Genomic DNA, 14,887 nt, shown 5'->3' with positions numbered 1-14,887 from the left:
GTAATTGAGAAAATTGACTTATAAGCGAAACGGGCCCTGGAAGTCCTATTAAATTTGGGATGTACTAATAAAAAATACAAGAAGCAAAAACCCCATCGACCATGCAATGCACATAAGATCCAAGACGATTCAAATCTCAAAGATCCTTCTTGGTCTTCTCATCCACCTCCTCCTCCTCACTCCAATCCAATAATTCCATAATCTGATCACGACTCAAATCCTCAGCACGCTGATCCTTCTTCACACGCTTGATGTAATTCTTCTGACGCTTGCGCGCCATGTCATTCCACTCAGGAACACCACTAGCAGCAGCCATAAGATCCTCCTCATCCTCAAGCTCATCATCTGTGTGATCGACTTCACCAAGGATCTTTCCCTTGCCACTGTCGCCACCAGCACGCAGAGAGTTCGGCGACACCTTGACCTTTCCGAAATTGGCCTTTTCCTTATCGCGCTTCTCCTTCTGCTTTTTCTGGTCACGGTCATGCATCCACTTGAACGTCTTCTCGATGTAAGGTCGGAGAATTAGGTAGATGATCACGCTTCCGATGACTTTGGTCCAGCGCTTTCCGCTCATCTGGGTGATGGAGGCGTATCCATTTTTGAAGAAGCGGGTGATGATCGTCTCGAAGAAGACATAGAGCTGGGCGAAGAAGTCTTCAGCCGCGGCGGCGGCCTTATCGCTCAGATCTGACTGGGGTGTGGACATTGTGGATGATTGGATTTTTTTTGTTGGTTGATGGTTTGGAGGGGGGTGTGCTCGGTTGCTACCCGCGGAGGGGGGAGAAGTTGTAGAAAACGACGGCCAGAGGTAGATGAGGGTAAAGTAGAAAGTTTTGTAAAAGGATAAGGGTTGAGGGATTAATTGTTGGGATCTGCGATTGCTTTGCGCTTCTTCGATATTCCGCCGCTCCCGCAACGAGAAAGATGCCTCTTTGGGATTAGCCTGGATTGTGCCGGATTAGCCGTTAATCCGCTGACGCGTTTTCGGCCAATCAGGGTTCGTTGGTTTTATATGGGGACGCGCTCGGCTTGTTGTCTTGCACTATCTCATCACCATGGAGCAGACTGAAGAAGCTAGTCTGGAGGAGGTCAGTGTTAGTAGGACCTTGCCATATACCTGGCTAACTTCCTTTTGTAGCGCTTGAAATCCGCGTTGTGGTTGTCCATCGGCAAGATCGTGGATGAGGAGACTATCAAGCTAGGCGTCAATGCCACTCCCCAGTTCATCGGTGCGTTGACAGAGATGGTTTGGGCTCAGATAGGTATGTTTCAATGTTTGATGTCAGTTTCCTAGTATTTGTCCTTGTAATTGACTATTCGCAGAAACGATCAGCCAGGATCTAGAATCCTTTGCGAAGTAAGTAGGCACCATTGCTGTGATTGAGTAGCCAATTGTTCCTATTCTTCCCGTGGGATAAGCACATCCAACATGAAGTGTACTAACCTAATTGTGATCCAGACACGCCGGGAGATCTACTGTCAATGTATCTGACGTGATGCTACTCGCTCGCCGCAACGAAGGACTGGATTCCATTCTCCGAGCCTTTGTTGAACAAGAAAAGCAACGCCAGGAAGACTCTTGAGGGGTGGACTGTTAGCCGGTTTCGATAAAAAGACATCATCCACTACAATGCAGTCCTCATAGGCTACTGTCGAGGATTGTATCGCTTTTAATCTGGGATTCCCAAGAAAGTAAAATGTGAGTTGAAACATGGTAATAGGGTTCGTTGTTAAAAGACATCCCTGGACGTTGACAAGGTCAGCATCTTGCATTGATGGTCATATTTCTGACGTTTCTCCAAGAAGTTATTGTGGAGCCTTTCAGGCAACAGGTATCAACCATGCCCAGGCTTCTGTACTGCGGCAGTGATGCCATTCTACGATCTACATTGGTGCGATCTGCCTTGTCCGGGCTGGTCCCAACCTCTTTATCCACATCGGGATCACCCGTGCACGAATGTTCTCATGGCTAAAGCTGTGCTTCGTCCGGCTTGCAGCGCATGTCCTGGAAATCATTTGGTGACACGCACTAGCCCGAAGTTATGCCGGATGACATCCTAGCACCTGCTGAACTACACCTCATTTTGATTAACCACGCAAACTTCACACCAAGATGATATGCCATTCCTTAAGCGGACCCATTTTTAATATCACATATTCCCCATTGTACCTCGCATGTTTGTAATGCTTGCACGTGGCAAGTGGACGTGGCGCGGAAGATTTAGTAGTATGGGTGGGTGCAGACGTCATTTTCAACGTGACGGGCTTCTACAATGGTTCTGGCCATACTTAAAATACACCAATGTTCAGCAGTACAATTCAGCCACCTACAATAGCCAATGACACACCAACTACATAAGTAACTTGAAGGTGTGAACGAGATAATACCAGTAGCGGTATATTAGGTCATTCTGGAAGGATATTAAACTACTTTACATTGTTTGAGCTGCGCTAGTTTCAGTTTATTGTAACTCTTTTTAACTTTATTTTCAACTGAAAACCTCCAGTACCTCGCATCTGTGCGAGGATCACTAAGCCACAGTTGATGTGGAGACTGGAAGATATAAAAATTAGTAGAACAATCTATAGATAGAAAGTGTAAGGGTCACGGTAGGAACAGTATTGAAATTGTGGCAGTGTGGCTGGGGAAATCTTAATTTTAAATCTTTTCTTCACATGGTACGGTGGCGAATTCTCTAGCCGGAGACAGTAAGGTGGATATCCTCACCCGTGGAATTGACATCACTGAGTGGGTCATCTAGGGTCATGTAGAGTGTGGCGCAGACCCTGTCAGCCATTGAGGTTAGAGCTTCTCACTGGATCGACGTACAATACCGCCATCCACTGATCGTCAAATACTGTCTCCTTTATAACGTGCGCAAATCCTGTTGCCTGAGTTTCTTTCATATATTTTCCTTAGGTCCTACGATCATAACAGTCACCTTTATATCAAGAAATAATTACACACGCCTTATACAATATGGGAGTCGGAGGGGTGATCCTCCGGTTTTTCAACCTTGGACTGCGTGTTTTGCAGTTCCTCGACGCTGCCGTCATACTCGGCATTTTCTCCTACTTCTTGGCTGTCTTGGCCAGGAATGACCAACACATTGAGACATGGATCAAGGCCGTTGAAGGTTTAGCAGGCGCAGCAACCGCCTACGGCCTGCTAGGCATTATTTTCACCTTCTGTTTGGGCGGTGTTGCCTTCTTTGCATTCCTGGGCGTTGCCCTGGATGTGTGCTTTATCGGCGCAATGGTCGCTATCGCCATCCTTACTCGCGATGGTGTTGGCCAATGTACCGGAACAGTCGACACACCAATGGGTAAGGGCAACGCCGAGGATGAGACTGCTTCCAAGGGCCTGAAATTCAGCATGGCCTGCAGACTGGAAAAGGTCGTCTTTGCAGTGTCGATTATCGGAATGTGAGATGATCCTAGATTACAGATACTATTATATTGTGATTATGCTAACTTATCGCCCAGCTTCTTCTTCCTGACCTCGATCCTCTTCCAAATCCTTCTCGCCCGCCACCATAAGCGCGAGAAGCGTTTCGGTCCCTCCCCCAGCAACGGCTACACCAGCGGTAGCCGCAAGACATTCTGGCGTCGTAACAAGAACATCCCCGAGGGTGACGTCGGCGGTTCCGATACCCTGCCCGGCCACCCAACCCCTCATGACCTCGAGATGGACGTTGAGCCCAAGACAGAGAAGACCTGGTTTAGTTCTTGGGGTAAAAACAAGCACGCCAATAGTCCAGCTCCTGTCCCGGCTTCCGGTGCCTATGGCTACGGCAACTCAGCGTATACTGGCAATATCTAGGTTGCTTGGTGTAAGATACCGGCTGTTCCGAGTATATTTGGTTGAGTGGACTGGTGCTTGTGCATTGGTCGATGATTCTATGACCCTTTTGTGTTGTTTGAAAGCTAAGATACCACTGCTATGTTTGTGATTAGATTGGATTGTACAATATGATGGAGGGTATCTGGCGAGGATACTTGGGTCTTTCAAGACTATCTGGTCACGTTTAATATTAATGAATACACTGCTATAATCATTTTTCCACATCCAGCAACCCCGTCAGGGGCCTATTTGAGTTTTGTGTTCCTGGGCGAAATGCAACAATGACATTCAGCCTCACTTTCCGCATGCGTCAATGTATGGCCACACACCGGATTCGACCATGTGGGGTACACGGGACTGTCCTTTAGATTGAGCGACAATGAGGTTTTTTTTTGCACGAGATAAAGCAGACTTACCTTCATCGGCAAGATCACAAGCCAAAGGTGCTAACCACTTGCTCCAAGTCCAGTTTATATAGTCGTAGCCAAAGAGGTTGCGTAAACCACTTATGGTTGGACCAATTGCTATTGCGATGGAAGCAGCAACCTCCATCTTAGCAAACCCCCGGGAGAGTCCTCTGGACCAGGTCACTTTCGTCACTTCGTTCTCTACCTAATACCAAAACCGGTGTAAAGGTCAGTGCGAATGTCTAATAACATACAATCTAGTTTAGGCATCCGAAGAACAGCCTTACTAGCTGGTAGATAATATTAATTAAACAATTCGTGCACGAATTTAGTTCGGAATAGTCTGCACTTACGGTCCTTTGGGGGAACCCAATCCTGATCGGTGTTATCCATATCATCATAGTAGGAGCCAAGACCATCTAAATCACAATCAGGCTCCTCGGCGTCGTCGTCCTGTTCAAACATCCATCTCCTCATATAACGTGATGGGTATATGATCCATGCTAATACCAGTTAGATATGGCCAAAAGGAAGGTTCAGGATTATCATCATTGAACGGCCAGAAAAGTTCTTTTCCCAAGTAAGACACATAGTTCCCACTCATCACTGTCAGTTGTTGGGGAAATTGCGTAAACACGAGCTTAGAGGATCCGTGTTTCCCTCGACCGTTGAAGCCGCTGGAGGATAGTTTTCATCTTCTGGGGTTGAATAGGCGAAATCAAGAGTGAGATCGCGTACAGCGAGAGGCAAAAGGTGATCCGAATCCGTTCGAGCATCATCCTGGAATCTTTAGTCAACTAAATCTGTGTCACTACATGATCTCTAATGCATATAGACAATCAAAAAATTCAACTTTTGCATCAGAAGCCCATTACTCTAGAGGGCCAATTCTCGAGATGCCTTGATGATTAAAGCAAGAATTATCTTAGGGTTAGTATGAGTATTACGGGTGAGAATTCTGGAGACCAAGGTGATAGAGGTGAGAGGTGAGAAGGCCCTGGTTTCCCCCATAGTTTGTTGAAGGAAAAGGCCCATTCGCATTTAGCTAGCTAACTAAGAGACAAAGAAAGATCAAGGTGGCAAAGTCCTATGAACCCGAGGCATAGACAGTCTCAATATATTTCCCATGCAGATCTAATGGCTAGTTTGCTTTTCTATTCTATTTTTCGAAGCGGAGCTAAGACCATTCTTAATCATAGTCCATAAGCCAGGAAAGGCACCCTGGGCCCAGGTGAATGAAGGAAAAGAGAAAATCAGAACTCTTGATTGGCACTTTGTAGCTCTTTCTTTGTCCTCGGGGCTTTCTTCGGTTCCCTGCTCTGCCAGGCTCGACTCGAAACATTTCTTTGACTTCTCACCTTCCAAACCCCTATGAAGGCTCAATGGAAAAGAATTATAAATATGATCGATGTCCTGTCTCGCGTCTTTTATCACCATCCTCTAGGCTCTCTGCGCTTTTCACTTTGTGTTTCAATTCGAAATAATCATCATCCCAGATCAGAATGCCCACCACTCGCCGCCAAAGCCAGCAAACGGGTGCGAACCTTCTACATGGTCTTGTTGAAGAAAAGCGCGTTCGAAAGTCGAGACCTGCTGGATCCAGTACTGCGTCCAAGCCAGGCAAGGGCAAGAAGGTACTATGGCCCGCCGCTCTCTTTTCGAGCCGTTCGAAACAATCCAGCCAAAGTGATTGAAATGCTGATATTGTGGGCCTCACCAGGGAAGGAGCAAAAGGCCTGACCCTAATTTACCCCATGTTGCCCTTGCAAACTCGCTCCTCGAGCGTGAGGCTGATTTTACTTTCCCTGAACCATCTGAGCAAGTCAGGCCTGGCAGGAGAGTATGGGGACCACGTGAGGTTCCTATTACAGATCAATCCCAGCTGCCTGACGGATGGAGTGTGGATGAGCCAGATCTCAACGAAGCGTAAGATCAAGAGCACCCTCTATGGATTTCTTTTTGTTCACTAACATTTTGTGGAAGTGATGTCGATGGCCAAATCGAGAGATGCAAAGAACGTATTTCCGAGGCAATCATGCCTCATTTTTTTCAAAGCAGGATGGAAACATTCACAGCCATCAAGCAAGAAAGAATGTAAGGAGACACCGCACTCTATACTGTGTTTTTGTTTTGTTGCATGCTCTAACGCCAAGGGCTATTCTGCCCTCATTTAGGGACATGATCAACTCTGAACCGAAAGGACTGAGTTGGGAAATTGTTCAACGCCTCGATTCCTTGAAAAAGCTGGAGCGGAGCCTCGAAGATGAAGACGAAGATAATAATCTTTCCAACGTCAGAGCTCTCATGACTGCTTACCGCTCTGGAAAACTGATCTGGGATAGGGAGTCAGTCAGTTATTGGTCAAATGGTGGACTGATTGCTGGTCCCAAAAAGTTGAATATACAGGAACTGTATTCTCTTAGCGCAAAGCATGGCCCAACGGGATTTTGGGTAGAAGGAGTAAGTCTGAGAGAAAGAAATCCAGAACAAAAGAAACATCAGCTTAGTGCCACACCAGTACTATTCAAAACCAAATCACAGAGACATGCGCACGGTGCTGATTCAAAAATTTAGATCGATGATTGCAGCCCGGGTCATTTATACTTGTTTTTCTCCCTCCACTCGTGTCATCCAGGACTCGCGTTGCATACGGTACCGTCTCCCAGAAAGCGAACCCTAAGGCCATAAGCACTGACTTGAATGCGATAATCTAATAGGTGTGGATATCACTTCGAAACCCAACTACCCAAGCAACAAATACAATGGCGACTACCATGACTTTTGATTTTCTCGAGGATACCGGCTCTTCGTCAATGCGGATCTTCTCCGACGATAGAAACCAGATTGAAAGATTATCTGGCGCACATTTGCCCGTTGTTGGGCAAGGAGTTAAACAGACCGCGGGTGGGCAGGTATTGGTTCAGAATGTGATACTGCAGGCGAATATCATATATAATGGCCAATCTGTACTTCCCTACTGGGTTGACATTAAAACTTCTGTAACTCCAGGAAGCAGAGGAGCCTCAGGAGATCGACTGTCTGGTGTATGGATCCACCATTTGTTATTCGTTTTGTCAATGCCAGATAACACCCACAGGAAGCATATAGGCACTGATATCTATGAGATGATGCTCAATCTGCCTCTTCCAGACTACAAAAATGCGCGTCCGCCACAATTCTTTTGACGAAGCAGTCCCACTATAAGATCCAATTATAGTGCCGGGGTGATGAATGCCGCAATTGGCCATGGGCAGCCGTGGCTCCGCTGAAGATATTTCTTTTGCTGTGGGTGACAATTCTCACCCTTAACTCCCCTCTACCACAAATATATATCCCTAGTAGTCTCTATTTTTCAAATACTCGAATTAGTATGACACCAGAACAGTTGTAAAAAATAGTCATTTAATTTTATAATTTAGTACCTTTGTAAACGCCAAGACCATTTTTTATATGATAATGGGCTTCTGGAGGGGCTTAATGGGGGCGGAGGATAGACCCGGACCCCGGGCCCAAAGTTGGGCTTTGCGGAGGCCTAGACAAGCTAAACCATTTCAAGCCATATATCAACCTTCAAGCAATATTTCCCATTTTCATAGATATCGGTCAGGTAAGCTTCGCCTTCAGTAAACCTCCCGTGTGAGATCTGACAGGAACAGTGCCCTTGATACAGTACTTCCGGAAATCGGCACCGGTCTAGGCAATGTAACGTAGAAATACTGGATTATTATATTATTCTTGCCCATTTTTATTACTTGTTAGAGCTAGAGATTGCGTGCTATATACCATAGTGCTTCACCCTCGTTCCTAGACTTTGATTAATCGTCACATCCAGTGATGCAAACTATGGCTCCCAATTTAGCTACATCTACAGAGATTTTCGACAGTTCACCGCACAGACTCGGAATTTGGATGACAGCCCGTACCCTTAACATCTCTTGAAGATAATCGATTCTTAAAGATGTGTTTCCAGAGGGGCACACCACTTGGAGAGTGGCGGGTCACCAAATCCTCCTGTTACCTCGGTAAGCTCTATTCTCTCTCCTAAATTATACTAGCAAAAGGAAAACACCTGGTTCCGACAAGCGGCAGAGCTGCCAGCGACTCAAGACAATTAGCCTGTGACATCTGCAAAGAGAAAAAGACTCGTAATCATGTGGAATGGCCGAGCATTCCTGGTCGTCACGCAGTAAAGAGGGCCCGATGGTTTTGGAACTCCCACAACTGGTAGAAGAGGGCTTAAACTGGAGCAGTGGTATGGACGTGTGGTCCTCGAAATTCCAGTGGCTACCATGTGAAGTGGAATTCACTAGTCCCCCTGGGTCTACGGATGTTCGGATTTCGTCTTACATCAATAATCTCCATCCGACGAACCGCGAGATATACTCCGCGATCGAGACCGTTATCTCCGGTAGCATTAAACAATGGAACGAGATTTTGGTTCGTAATAATTGGAGGGAAGCGAACGGCCTTTTCCATGGGCATTACATCTCCTATCCTCGTGAGCCTATGCGTATCCGCACTTACGGAGTCGAGTGGAAAACCCAGTTCCCTGAATGGGCGAAAAGATTGCCCCGCAAGGAAGACGAGGATAAACTCTCTACGGAGGAATACGAAACTATGTGTGCTCAAGTGGAGGCGTACCTTCAGGAACCTGAATCCAAGGATAAGGTATACTGGCAGAAGGTCAAAAGGCAAAGGATCCCGGGGGATTGGAAGGCCCGCTGGGGCTTGCTTCGCACATCTTTGACCAAGTATGCACGCACATTCGTCTTTAAGCATTCGGACCCAGGAACCGCGTACTCATACGAGGACTGGAAAGCAGGGAGGACCGGGAAAGCAATCGTTGGCCCGGCACACTTCGATTACGTTTGCAGTCCGGATTATGAATATTGTCAATTCATTGACTCAAACCCTTGGTTAGCACCCTACACATGGATGTATCAGCCCAAGGAAGAGGACCCTGACGATCACCAGTTCTACACGCTTGCATTGCAGGATGATTTTCGAGAACAGGGTCTCCAGGTTGTCGTCCGGATCCACAGTATCGAGCTAGACCCCGAAACGCCATCCTCTCCCGGGGAGGAATGGCACACGGAAGGAAATGCAAACGAACGTATAGTCGCCAACGCCATCTACGCGCTTGATTCGGAAAACATGCCCGAGCCGCAAATCAGGTTCCGGCAGAGGTGTACAAAAGGCCTTACCTGGGTCTACGACCGAATTGGCGCCGAGGAGTCAGACGACGACGAAAGTGAAAGCGATTTCGCCCCCGATGACAGCGAGGCCCCTGATCACAGCGAGGCCCCAAATAACAGCGATGAAGCTTCAGATGACAGCGATGCCCCCGATGACAGCGATGGGGCTTCAGATGAGGGATATCGAGATCTCATCCTGAAGTATGCCCTATGGGACGTCAAGTATATAGGAATGCTTCTCGGATACGAGAACATTCAGTCTAGTCCAGCCTGGCAACAGCTCGGGGAGGTTAAGATGCCTCCGGGCCGCCTGATCTCCTTCCCCAACGCCTTCCAGCGCCGAATGGGCCCATTACAGCTTCAAGACAAGACCAAGCCCGGCCACTGCCGTTTTCTCACTTTGCCCCTTATCGACCCGACCTACCGGCTTTGCTCTACGCGGAACGTTCCACCCCAGCAGACTGGTTGGATCAAAGGCGATGGTGTTGAGTCTGTGACGCCAATGGATATGGAGGAGGCCCTTGAGTTGAGAGAGGAATTGGTCAAGGAACATGCCAAGAAGGATGAGAGTGTCTTTGAGTGTGGTCCAACTCTCTATTTTTCTGGGTTTTCGTGAGTGCACGGGGTAGCCTGTTAGAGTATACATGTCACGATCTACATGATCACAGGCTTTCGTTTGCTTTCATTGTTGCTTCCCTATCTTTGCTTTTCTAGTTTAATGCACTCTTTCTTCTTGATCGACCGGGCCCGTGACAATATACACTCTATATTCTCTGACGTGTCGATGTCTCATGCCTACCCAGAAGTCAACGATACAGATATTTACATCGCGTTTACATATTTTTTCGTAGCCACTCTGTTCCCCTAGAACTGGGGTTATCTGAATCAGGCTGATTCACCGCTTAAAATCCGCACCGCGCCCTATGTCCTCCACTAATTGATCACATAGATAACCCATCCCAGCTTACATGTATGCAGCGCTATCACGGAGTTAGCCTTTCTCGAAATCAATCAACCGTACCGTATCGTCCTGAACAATGAAATTGTATCTGTTAACATCGCCATGGAGGATGCTAATATCATGTAGTCGCTGGAGGGCAGATTAATAAGACGAAAGGTCCTCGATGTTTGCTTCACGCCCTTCGAGCTTTTCTAGTATGAACCCGATTACACGGCCATGCTCGTGGACAGGGCCAATGAAACGTGGGGCCAGACCTGTGTTTTCTAACCTTTTATACACGAGGGTCTAGAGCGATAAACGAGGTAGCTCCCACTCGAACCGTGCGACTTTAGCAATAACAACTGGATCCGTCATAGGAGTAAATTGCTTCGTACGTGGTCGCGGTTATGCTTGACGATGGCCTGGCAGCGATGGGTGTTCAGTTTGGCGGAAGAAAGAGTGGACACAAATGAACACAACTGTAAGTGATGACATGGATGGTCAGGTGATCAAATGGCAACTATCACTCTCTGACTTTGCCCGATCGTTTGCATCTCAGGTTTACCCGCGAGTTACCCTCATGGGGTCGGGATCTTGGAACCTGACCCGACTAGGTGCAGGGTTATGAGGGTTACCCGCGGGTTAGTGCCAGGTCTAGACACATACTTCTTAGCACCAAGTGTAGCCGAAGTACACAGGGAAATGGCGATGCCCTAGGAGAATAAAGGACGAACAGACGGCCACTTATAGAGTATTTTGGCATTTTTGATATTTCACGCGCATACAGTGCATGAGGAAACTATATCATTCCCCACGAATCGTTGGAAAAAGCGGATGCATAGCATAATGAAGGTCCAGAATTTAAATTAACACGCGAAATCATTAGATAGTCTGTATGACAGCATTGTCAGCATAGGGACGTCAACAGGCTCATCGCTTAACAGGTCATGGGTAAAGGATCAGAAAAACAATACAGAGCGCCCAAAAGCCGGGCTGAAAGAAAACACCAACTGCAAGAATCCAAAAACCGGCCATAGCGAGTGAAGATCACTCGACTGATGCAGTCTACGGACTGCTGTTAATTTGAAATATTCACTGGGATGTATGGATAAAGTATCCGCAAGAGAAATGAAAAGTAGAAAAGAAGAAAAGAACAGACGCCTTTACTGGCGAGCAGTGATAACGCCCGACCGGCAAATAGTACCAGCAGCAACGGAGCCCATGAAGATGGGCTTCCCGTTGGTGCATAAGGCAAAGGAAAGTCCATCCGGGGCGCAGATGATGTCCCCAGAGTGGCAAGACCATTGGCCGACGTAGTCGCTGAACTGGTTGTTGGCTGAGTGTTTGGTGGAGGTCAGACGGCTGTCATCATCAGCGGCCGCAGTTCCAAAGGCTTTGGTGATCTTCGAGACAGCGTTGGCTATATGGGTAGCGATAATGTCGGCAACTGCATTCTTCTCAGACTTGGTGGGGGTGGTGGTGCTGTCGGCAGTGGGCTTGTTCTTGGACTTGGTGGCGGTGGTGCTCTCGGCAGTGGGATTCTTCTCGGACTTGGTGGCGGTGGTGAGGGTAGTCGCAGGCTTTTTATTTGACTTAGTGGTATCGCTGACCGCAGGCTGCTTCTCAGACTTGGAGCTACCGAGGAAGGGAGCATGATCGGAGCACTTGTATCCAGGACCATCGGCCTTGCCAATAACCTTAGGACCGGGCTTGGGGAAGTGAACGGCCTGGCCCTCGATGGTGACACACTTGCCAGCCTGGTTCACGTTGGCAACGAAGAGCTCGGGGAGGCTACTGAAGTCGCTCTTGGCGTTCTCGGTCTGGTCGTTGTTACCCTCGGACTCGACGGTAGCACTACGCTTGGCGGAGCCACCGATGGTGACCATAGCACAATTCATGTACATCTCGCGATTGCCGACCTTGTTGAACCAGGTCCAAGCGAAGAGGGCATCGCCGCTTGGTGCGTCTGAGGGGACCTGGAATTCGTACTTCTTGTCGATAGGGCAGTCACCCTCAATAGACTCAATGACCTTGAAGGTCTCACCCTGGTCATAGGTCAGGGCGAGCTGACATGAGCCACCACCATGGACGGCACTACCTTCCAAAGTCATCTCTTGGGTGGAGCCTGGTTGCCATGTAGCGACGGCCTCAAATTTATCCTTGGCATATCCTTTGCATGGGTAGTCGCTACCGGAGGTGGAGAGCGGGTTGGTGTAAGAATAATCCTTCTCGCCCTTGCCATCCTTGTTGAGCGGACTGCGGATAGGGTACGGCTTGCTAAGCTGCATGTGAGCCGAGACAGCAGTAGCCAAAAGGCCAGAGAGGATCAATGTGCCCTTCATTGTGATTTTCTCTCTAGTCTTGTTAGTCTCAACCCTGACAATGGCAACATCGGAGGCAAGAACGAAGCAATCGCCAGCACTTCACTTACAACGTCTTGGAGAACTTTTGGTATATAGACTTTTGATAAGGACTTGACCACCAGGGTCGATATAATCAATTATATGAGTATAGAGGCTTGAGAAAAGAAAGTGCAGGGTTGCCGACGATAATTAGTATAAATACATGGCCAGTAGTCAACAGCATTCCACATAACTCTAGAGAGGAATGGCCAATTCCAACATGTCGCGGCTTTTGCCCATGCGCCGATGGTTTGGCGATCGCCTTCGCAACGTCAAGAATGTCAACAAACCGCAGCCCTCCACTCCGGTAACCTCTATCCCCAGTATCATACGTGCTTATTCTCACGTAAAAGACAAATCATCGACAATCTAACAGAATGACTAGATCTCCATTACATCTCGATCCATACATCAAAAAAGTCATGGTCCATATCGACCTTGTTTGGACGCTTAGATACCCAGATCGCCAGCAAAGCAATTAAGTGGCAACTAGTGACTCGAGGGGCAATTGGATTGTAGACCTCGCGATGAGGGATCGAATGTGAAAAAGAAGGCACCATGCATGACTTCCTTCATTCCAACTTGTATTCATATTAATATCCGTAGGCTAACCTTCAAGAATCTTGAGATGATCTCATAGAAAAACTAAACGCAAAAGGACGCATCACAATTATTTATAAAATGTCAACTGTCCGGCAACGAAGTTCCGGGATCAGCACGAAGCCCTGGGCAAGCCCTAAGGGTTCGCCCCTGTCTTCCTCCCCCTGGATGTTTATCCAGGGCACCAATCATGATACCTAAAAGAGCTTTGTTTACATCCACGTCGATCTATCAAGATTTCTTTCGATTATGTTCATGTGGGTAAAAGCTTGTTGCCGTGGGATATACACCGTGCACTTTGTTTGACCTACGTACTGTGTATTGCTCTGCTAATTAAACAAATGAGCTTCAAACATCGAGGGTTTCAATGATCCAATTAGACTAGCTAAACCAGAAAAATTTGTGAAGTCCTGTTACCTGATTCTATTATATACATTGGCTCAAAGACATATTCACACCCAAAACATTCGACTACTATTATTCCAAGCAGCCTCAGCCACTTCTTCCACAGCAACACCCTTCAAACCCGCCACAACTAATCCCACACTCTCCATAAAACAACTTTCATTGCGTGTCTTGACCATTTGCCCCAGTATAAACTTGTTGTGTTTCCGACTAGACGGCAAAGGCTTCGCAGTTTCCAGGTAAGCCGCGATTTTGGGATCATTAGACAAGACCTCGCACCACGGCGCATCAGTCTCCAGTTGTAGCTTCTCCAATGGAATATGCCTAACCATTTCCAACTGCTCATCTGTCCGGAATGAGATACCGTTGACACTAATTTCCAGACCCAGTTCCACGAGCTGGAGCATCTCCCCCTTCGTGCCCGCAAAAGAATGCACCAACCCGCCACGCGGCAGCCTTGGCAGAAATGGCTTGATGATGGAGATAAAGTCTTCGGTGGATTCACGAGCGTGCAAGAACAGCGGTAGTTGAAATTGCACGGCAAGCTCTAATTGCTCGCGGAACGCTCGTTGCTGCGTTTCCTTGTCAGCTCGATCCAGGTACTCGTAGTCCAACCCGATTTCCCCAAACGCAGCTAGGGGTGAGGGGTTTTCGGCTAGAAGCGTTTCACCCAGCTCGCGCAGCTCGTTGAGATATTGTGAATTTGGCTCATAGATCTCAGCGACATGGTACGGATGCACGCCCAAGGTCATTTTGCACATCGCAGGGAACTTCCTCACTACCTGCAGGTTCTGTCTTGCACCTTCCAGAGTCATGGTGGTGAGCATGATCTTTTCACATCCATGGTCTTGGGCTCTTTTCAGGACTTCCGCAAAATCTGGTTCGTGATATTGCTTTCCTCGGTAGATACCTTGGAACTGGTCTGCAGTGAATGTGACGGCGGCCTGTCTGCAGTGTTAGTTAGTCGGATTTATAGAAACAATAGAATGTTTTTGCTCACATCGAAGAACTTCATTGTCTTCGGCGTAATGGAAAAAAAAAAAAAAAAGGAAAAGTCTTCGGTGTTCTTGGCGGAAATAGGGTTAATATAT

The 14,887-nt window shown here is 47.6% G+C and overlaps 9 protein-coding genes across 9 annotated transcripts; 4 read left to right on the top strand and 5 right to left on the bottom strand.

Moving 5' to 3' along the window:
* Positions 1-136: 136 nt before the first annotated feature.
* Positions 137-709, bottom strand: N7447_010160 (uncharacterized protein; the record flags this gene model as incomplete). Its single annotated transcript, XM_057234422.1, has 1 exon — positions 137-709. One exon carries the CDS (start codon positions 707-709, stop codon positions 137-139), a length of 573 nt encoding a protein of 190 aa, XP_057081706.1.
* Positions 710-1,058: 349 nt separating this feature from the next.
* N7447_010159 (CENP-S family protein) lies at positions 1,059-1,586 on the top strand (the record flags this gene model as incomplete). The annotated part of the gene is made up of 4 exons (XM_057234421.1): positions 1,059-1,091; positions 1,142-1,265; positions 1,327-1,360; positions 1,463-1,586. 4 exons carry the CDS (start codon positions 1,059-1,061, stop codon positions 1,584-1,586), a joined length of 315 nt encoding a protein of 104 aa, XP_057081705.1.
* A 1,397-nt stretch (positions 1,587-2,983) lies between these two features.
* On the top strand, positions 2,984-3,826 carry N7447_010158 (uncharacterized protein; the record flags this gene model as incomplete). The annotated part of the gene is made up of 2 exons (XM_057234420.1): positions 2,984-3,429; positions 3,490-3,826. The coding sequence occupies 2 exons, from the start codon at positions 2,984-2,986 to the stop codon at positions 3,824-3,826; spliced, it is 783 nt and encodes a 260-aa protein (XP_057081704.1).
* A 315-nt stretch (positions 3,827-4,141) lies between these two features.
* Positions 4,142-4,399, bottom strand: N7447_010157 (Major facilitator superfamily domain general substrate transporter; the record flags this gene model as incomplete). The annotated part of the gene is made up of 2 exons (XM_057234419.1): positions 4,142-4,209; positions 4,264-4,399. 2 exons carry the CDS (start codon positions 4,397-4,399, stop codon positions 4,142-4,144), a joined length of 204 nt encoding a protein of 67 aa, XP_057081703.1.
* Positions 4,400-4,455: 56 nt separating this feature from the next.
* N7447_010156 (uncharacterized protein) lies at positions 4,456-4,731 on the bottom strand (the record flags this gene model as incomplete). Its single annotated transcript, XM_057234418.1, is given in 3 exon segments — positions 4,456-4,496; positions 4,509-4,544; positions 4,608-4,731. 3 exon segments carry the CDS (start codon positions 4,729-4,731, stop codon positions 4,456-4,458), a joined length of 201 nt encoding a protein of 66 aa, XP_057081702.1.
* Positions 4,732-5,756: 1,025 nt separating this feature from the next.
* N7447_010155 (uncharacterized protein) lies at positions 5,757-6,828 on the top strand (the record flags this gene model as incomplete). Its single annotated transcript, XM_057234417.1, has 4 exons — positions 5,757-5,888; positions 5,975-6,180; positions 6,238-6,348; positions 6,429-6,828. 4 exons carry the CDS (start codon positions 5,757-5,759, stop codon positions 6,826-6,828), a joined length of 849 nt encoding a protein of 282 aa, XP_057081701.1.
* Positions 6,829-8,412: 1,584 nt separating this feature from the next.
* On the top strand, positions 8,413-11,017 carry N7447_010154 (uncharacterized protein; the record flags this gene model as incomplete). Its single annotated transcript, XM_057234416.1, has 2 exons — positions 8,413-10,033; positions 11,004-11,017. The coding sequence occupies 2 exons, from the start codon at positions 8,413-8,415 to the stop codon at positions 11,015-11,017; spliced, it is 1,635 nt and encodes a 544-aa protein (XP_057081700.1).
* Positions 11,018-11,552: 535 nt separating this feature from the next.
* On the bottom strand, positions 11,553-12,731 carry N7447_010153 (putative extracellular protein; the record flags this gene model as incomplete). Its single annotated transcript, XM_057234415.1, has 1 exon — positions 11,553-12,731. The coding sequence occupies one exon, from the start codon at positions 12,729-12,731 to the stop codon at positions 11,553-11,555; it is 1,179 nt and encodes a 392-aa protein (XP_057081699.1).
* A 1,112-nt stretch (positions 12,732-13,843) lies between these two features.
* On the bottom strand, positions 13,844-14,811 carry N7447_010152 (TatD family hydrolase; the record flags this gene model as incomplete). The annotated part of the gene is made up of 2 exons (XM_057234414.1): positions 13,844-14,740; positions 14,797-14,811. 2 exons carry the CDS (start codon positions 14,809-14,811, stop codon positions 13,844-13,846), a joined length of 912 nt encoding a protein of 303 aa, XP_057081698.1.
* Between the last annotated feature and the right edge of the window lie 76 nt (positions 14,812-14,887).

The sequence above is a fragment of the Penicillium robsamsonii genome (assembly GCF_028829455.1).
Source record: "Penicillium robsamsonii strain IBT 29466 chromosome Unknown utg000006l_segment0_segment0, whole genome shotgun sequence".
NCBI lineage: Eukaryota > Fungi > Ascomycota > Eurotiomycetes > Eurotiales > Aspergillaceae > Penicillium > Penicillium robsamsonii.
This window is presented reverse-complemented; position numbering and strand designations above follow the sequence as displayed.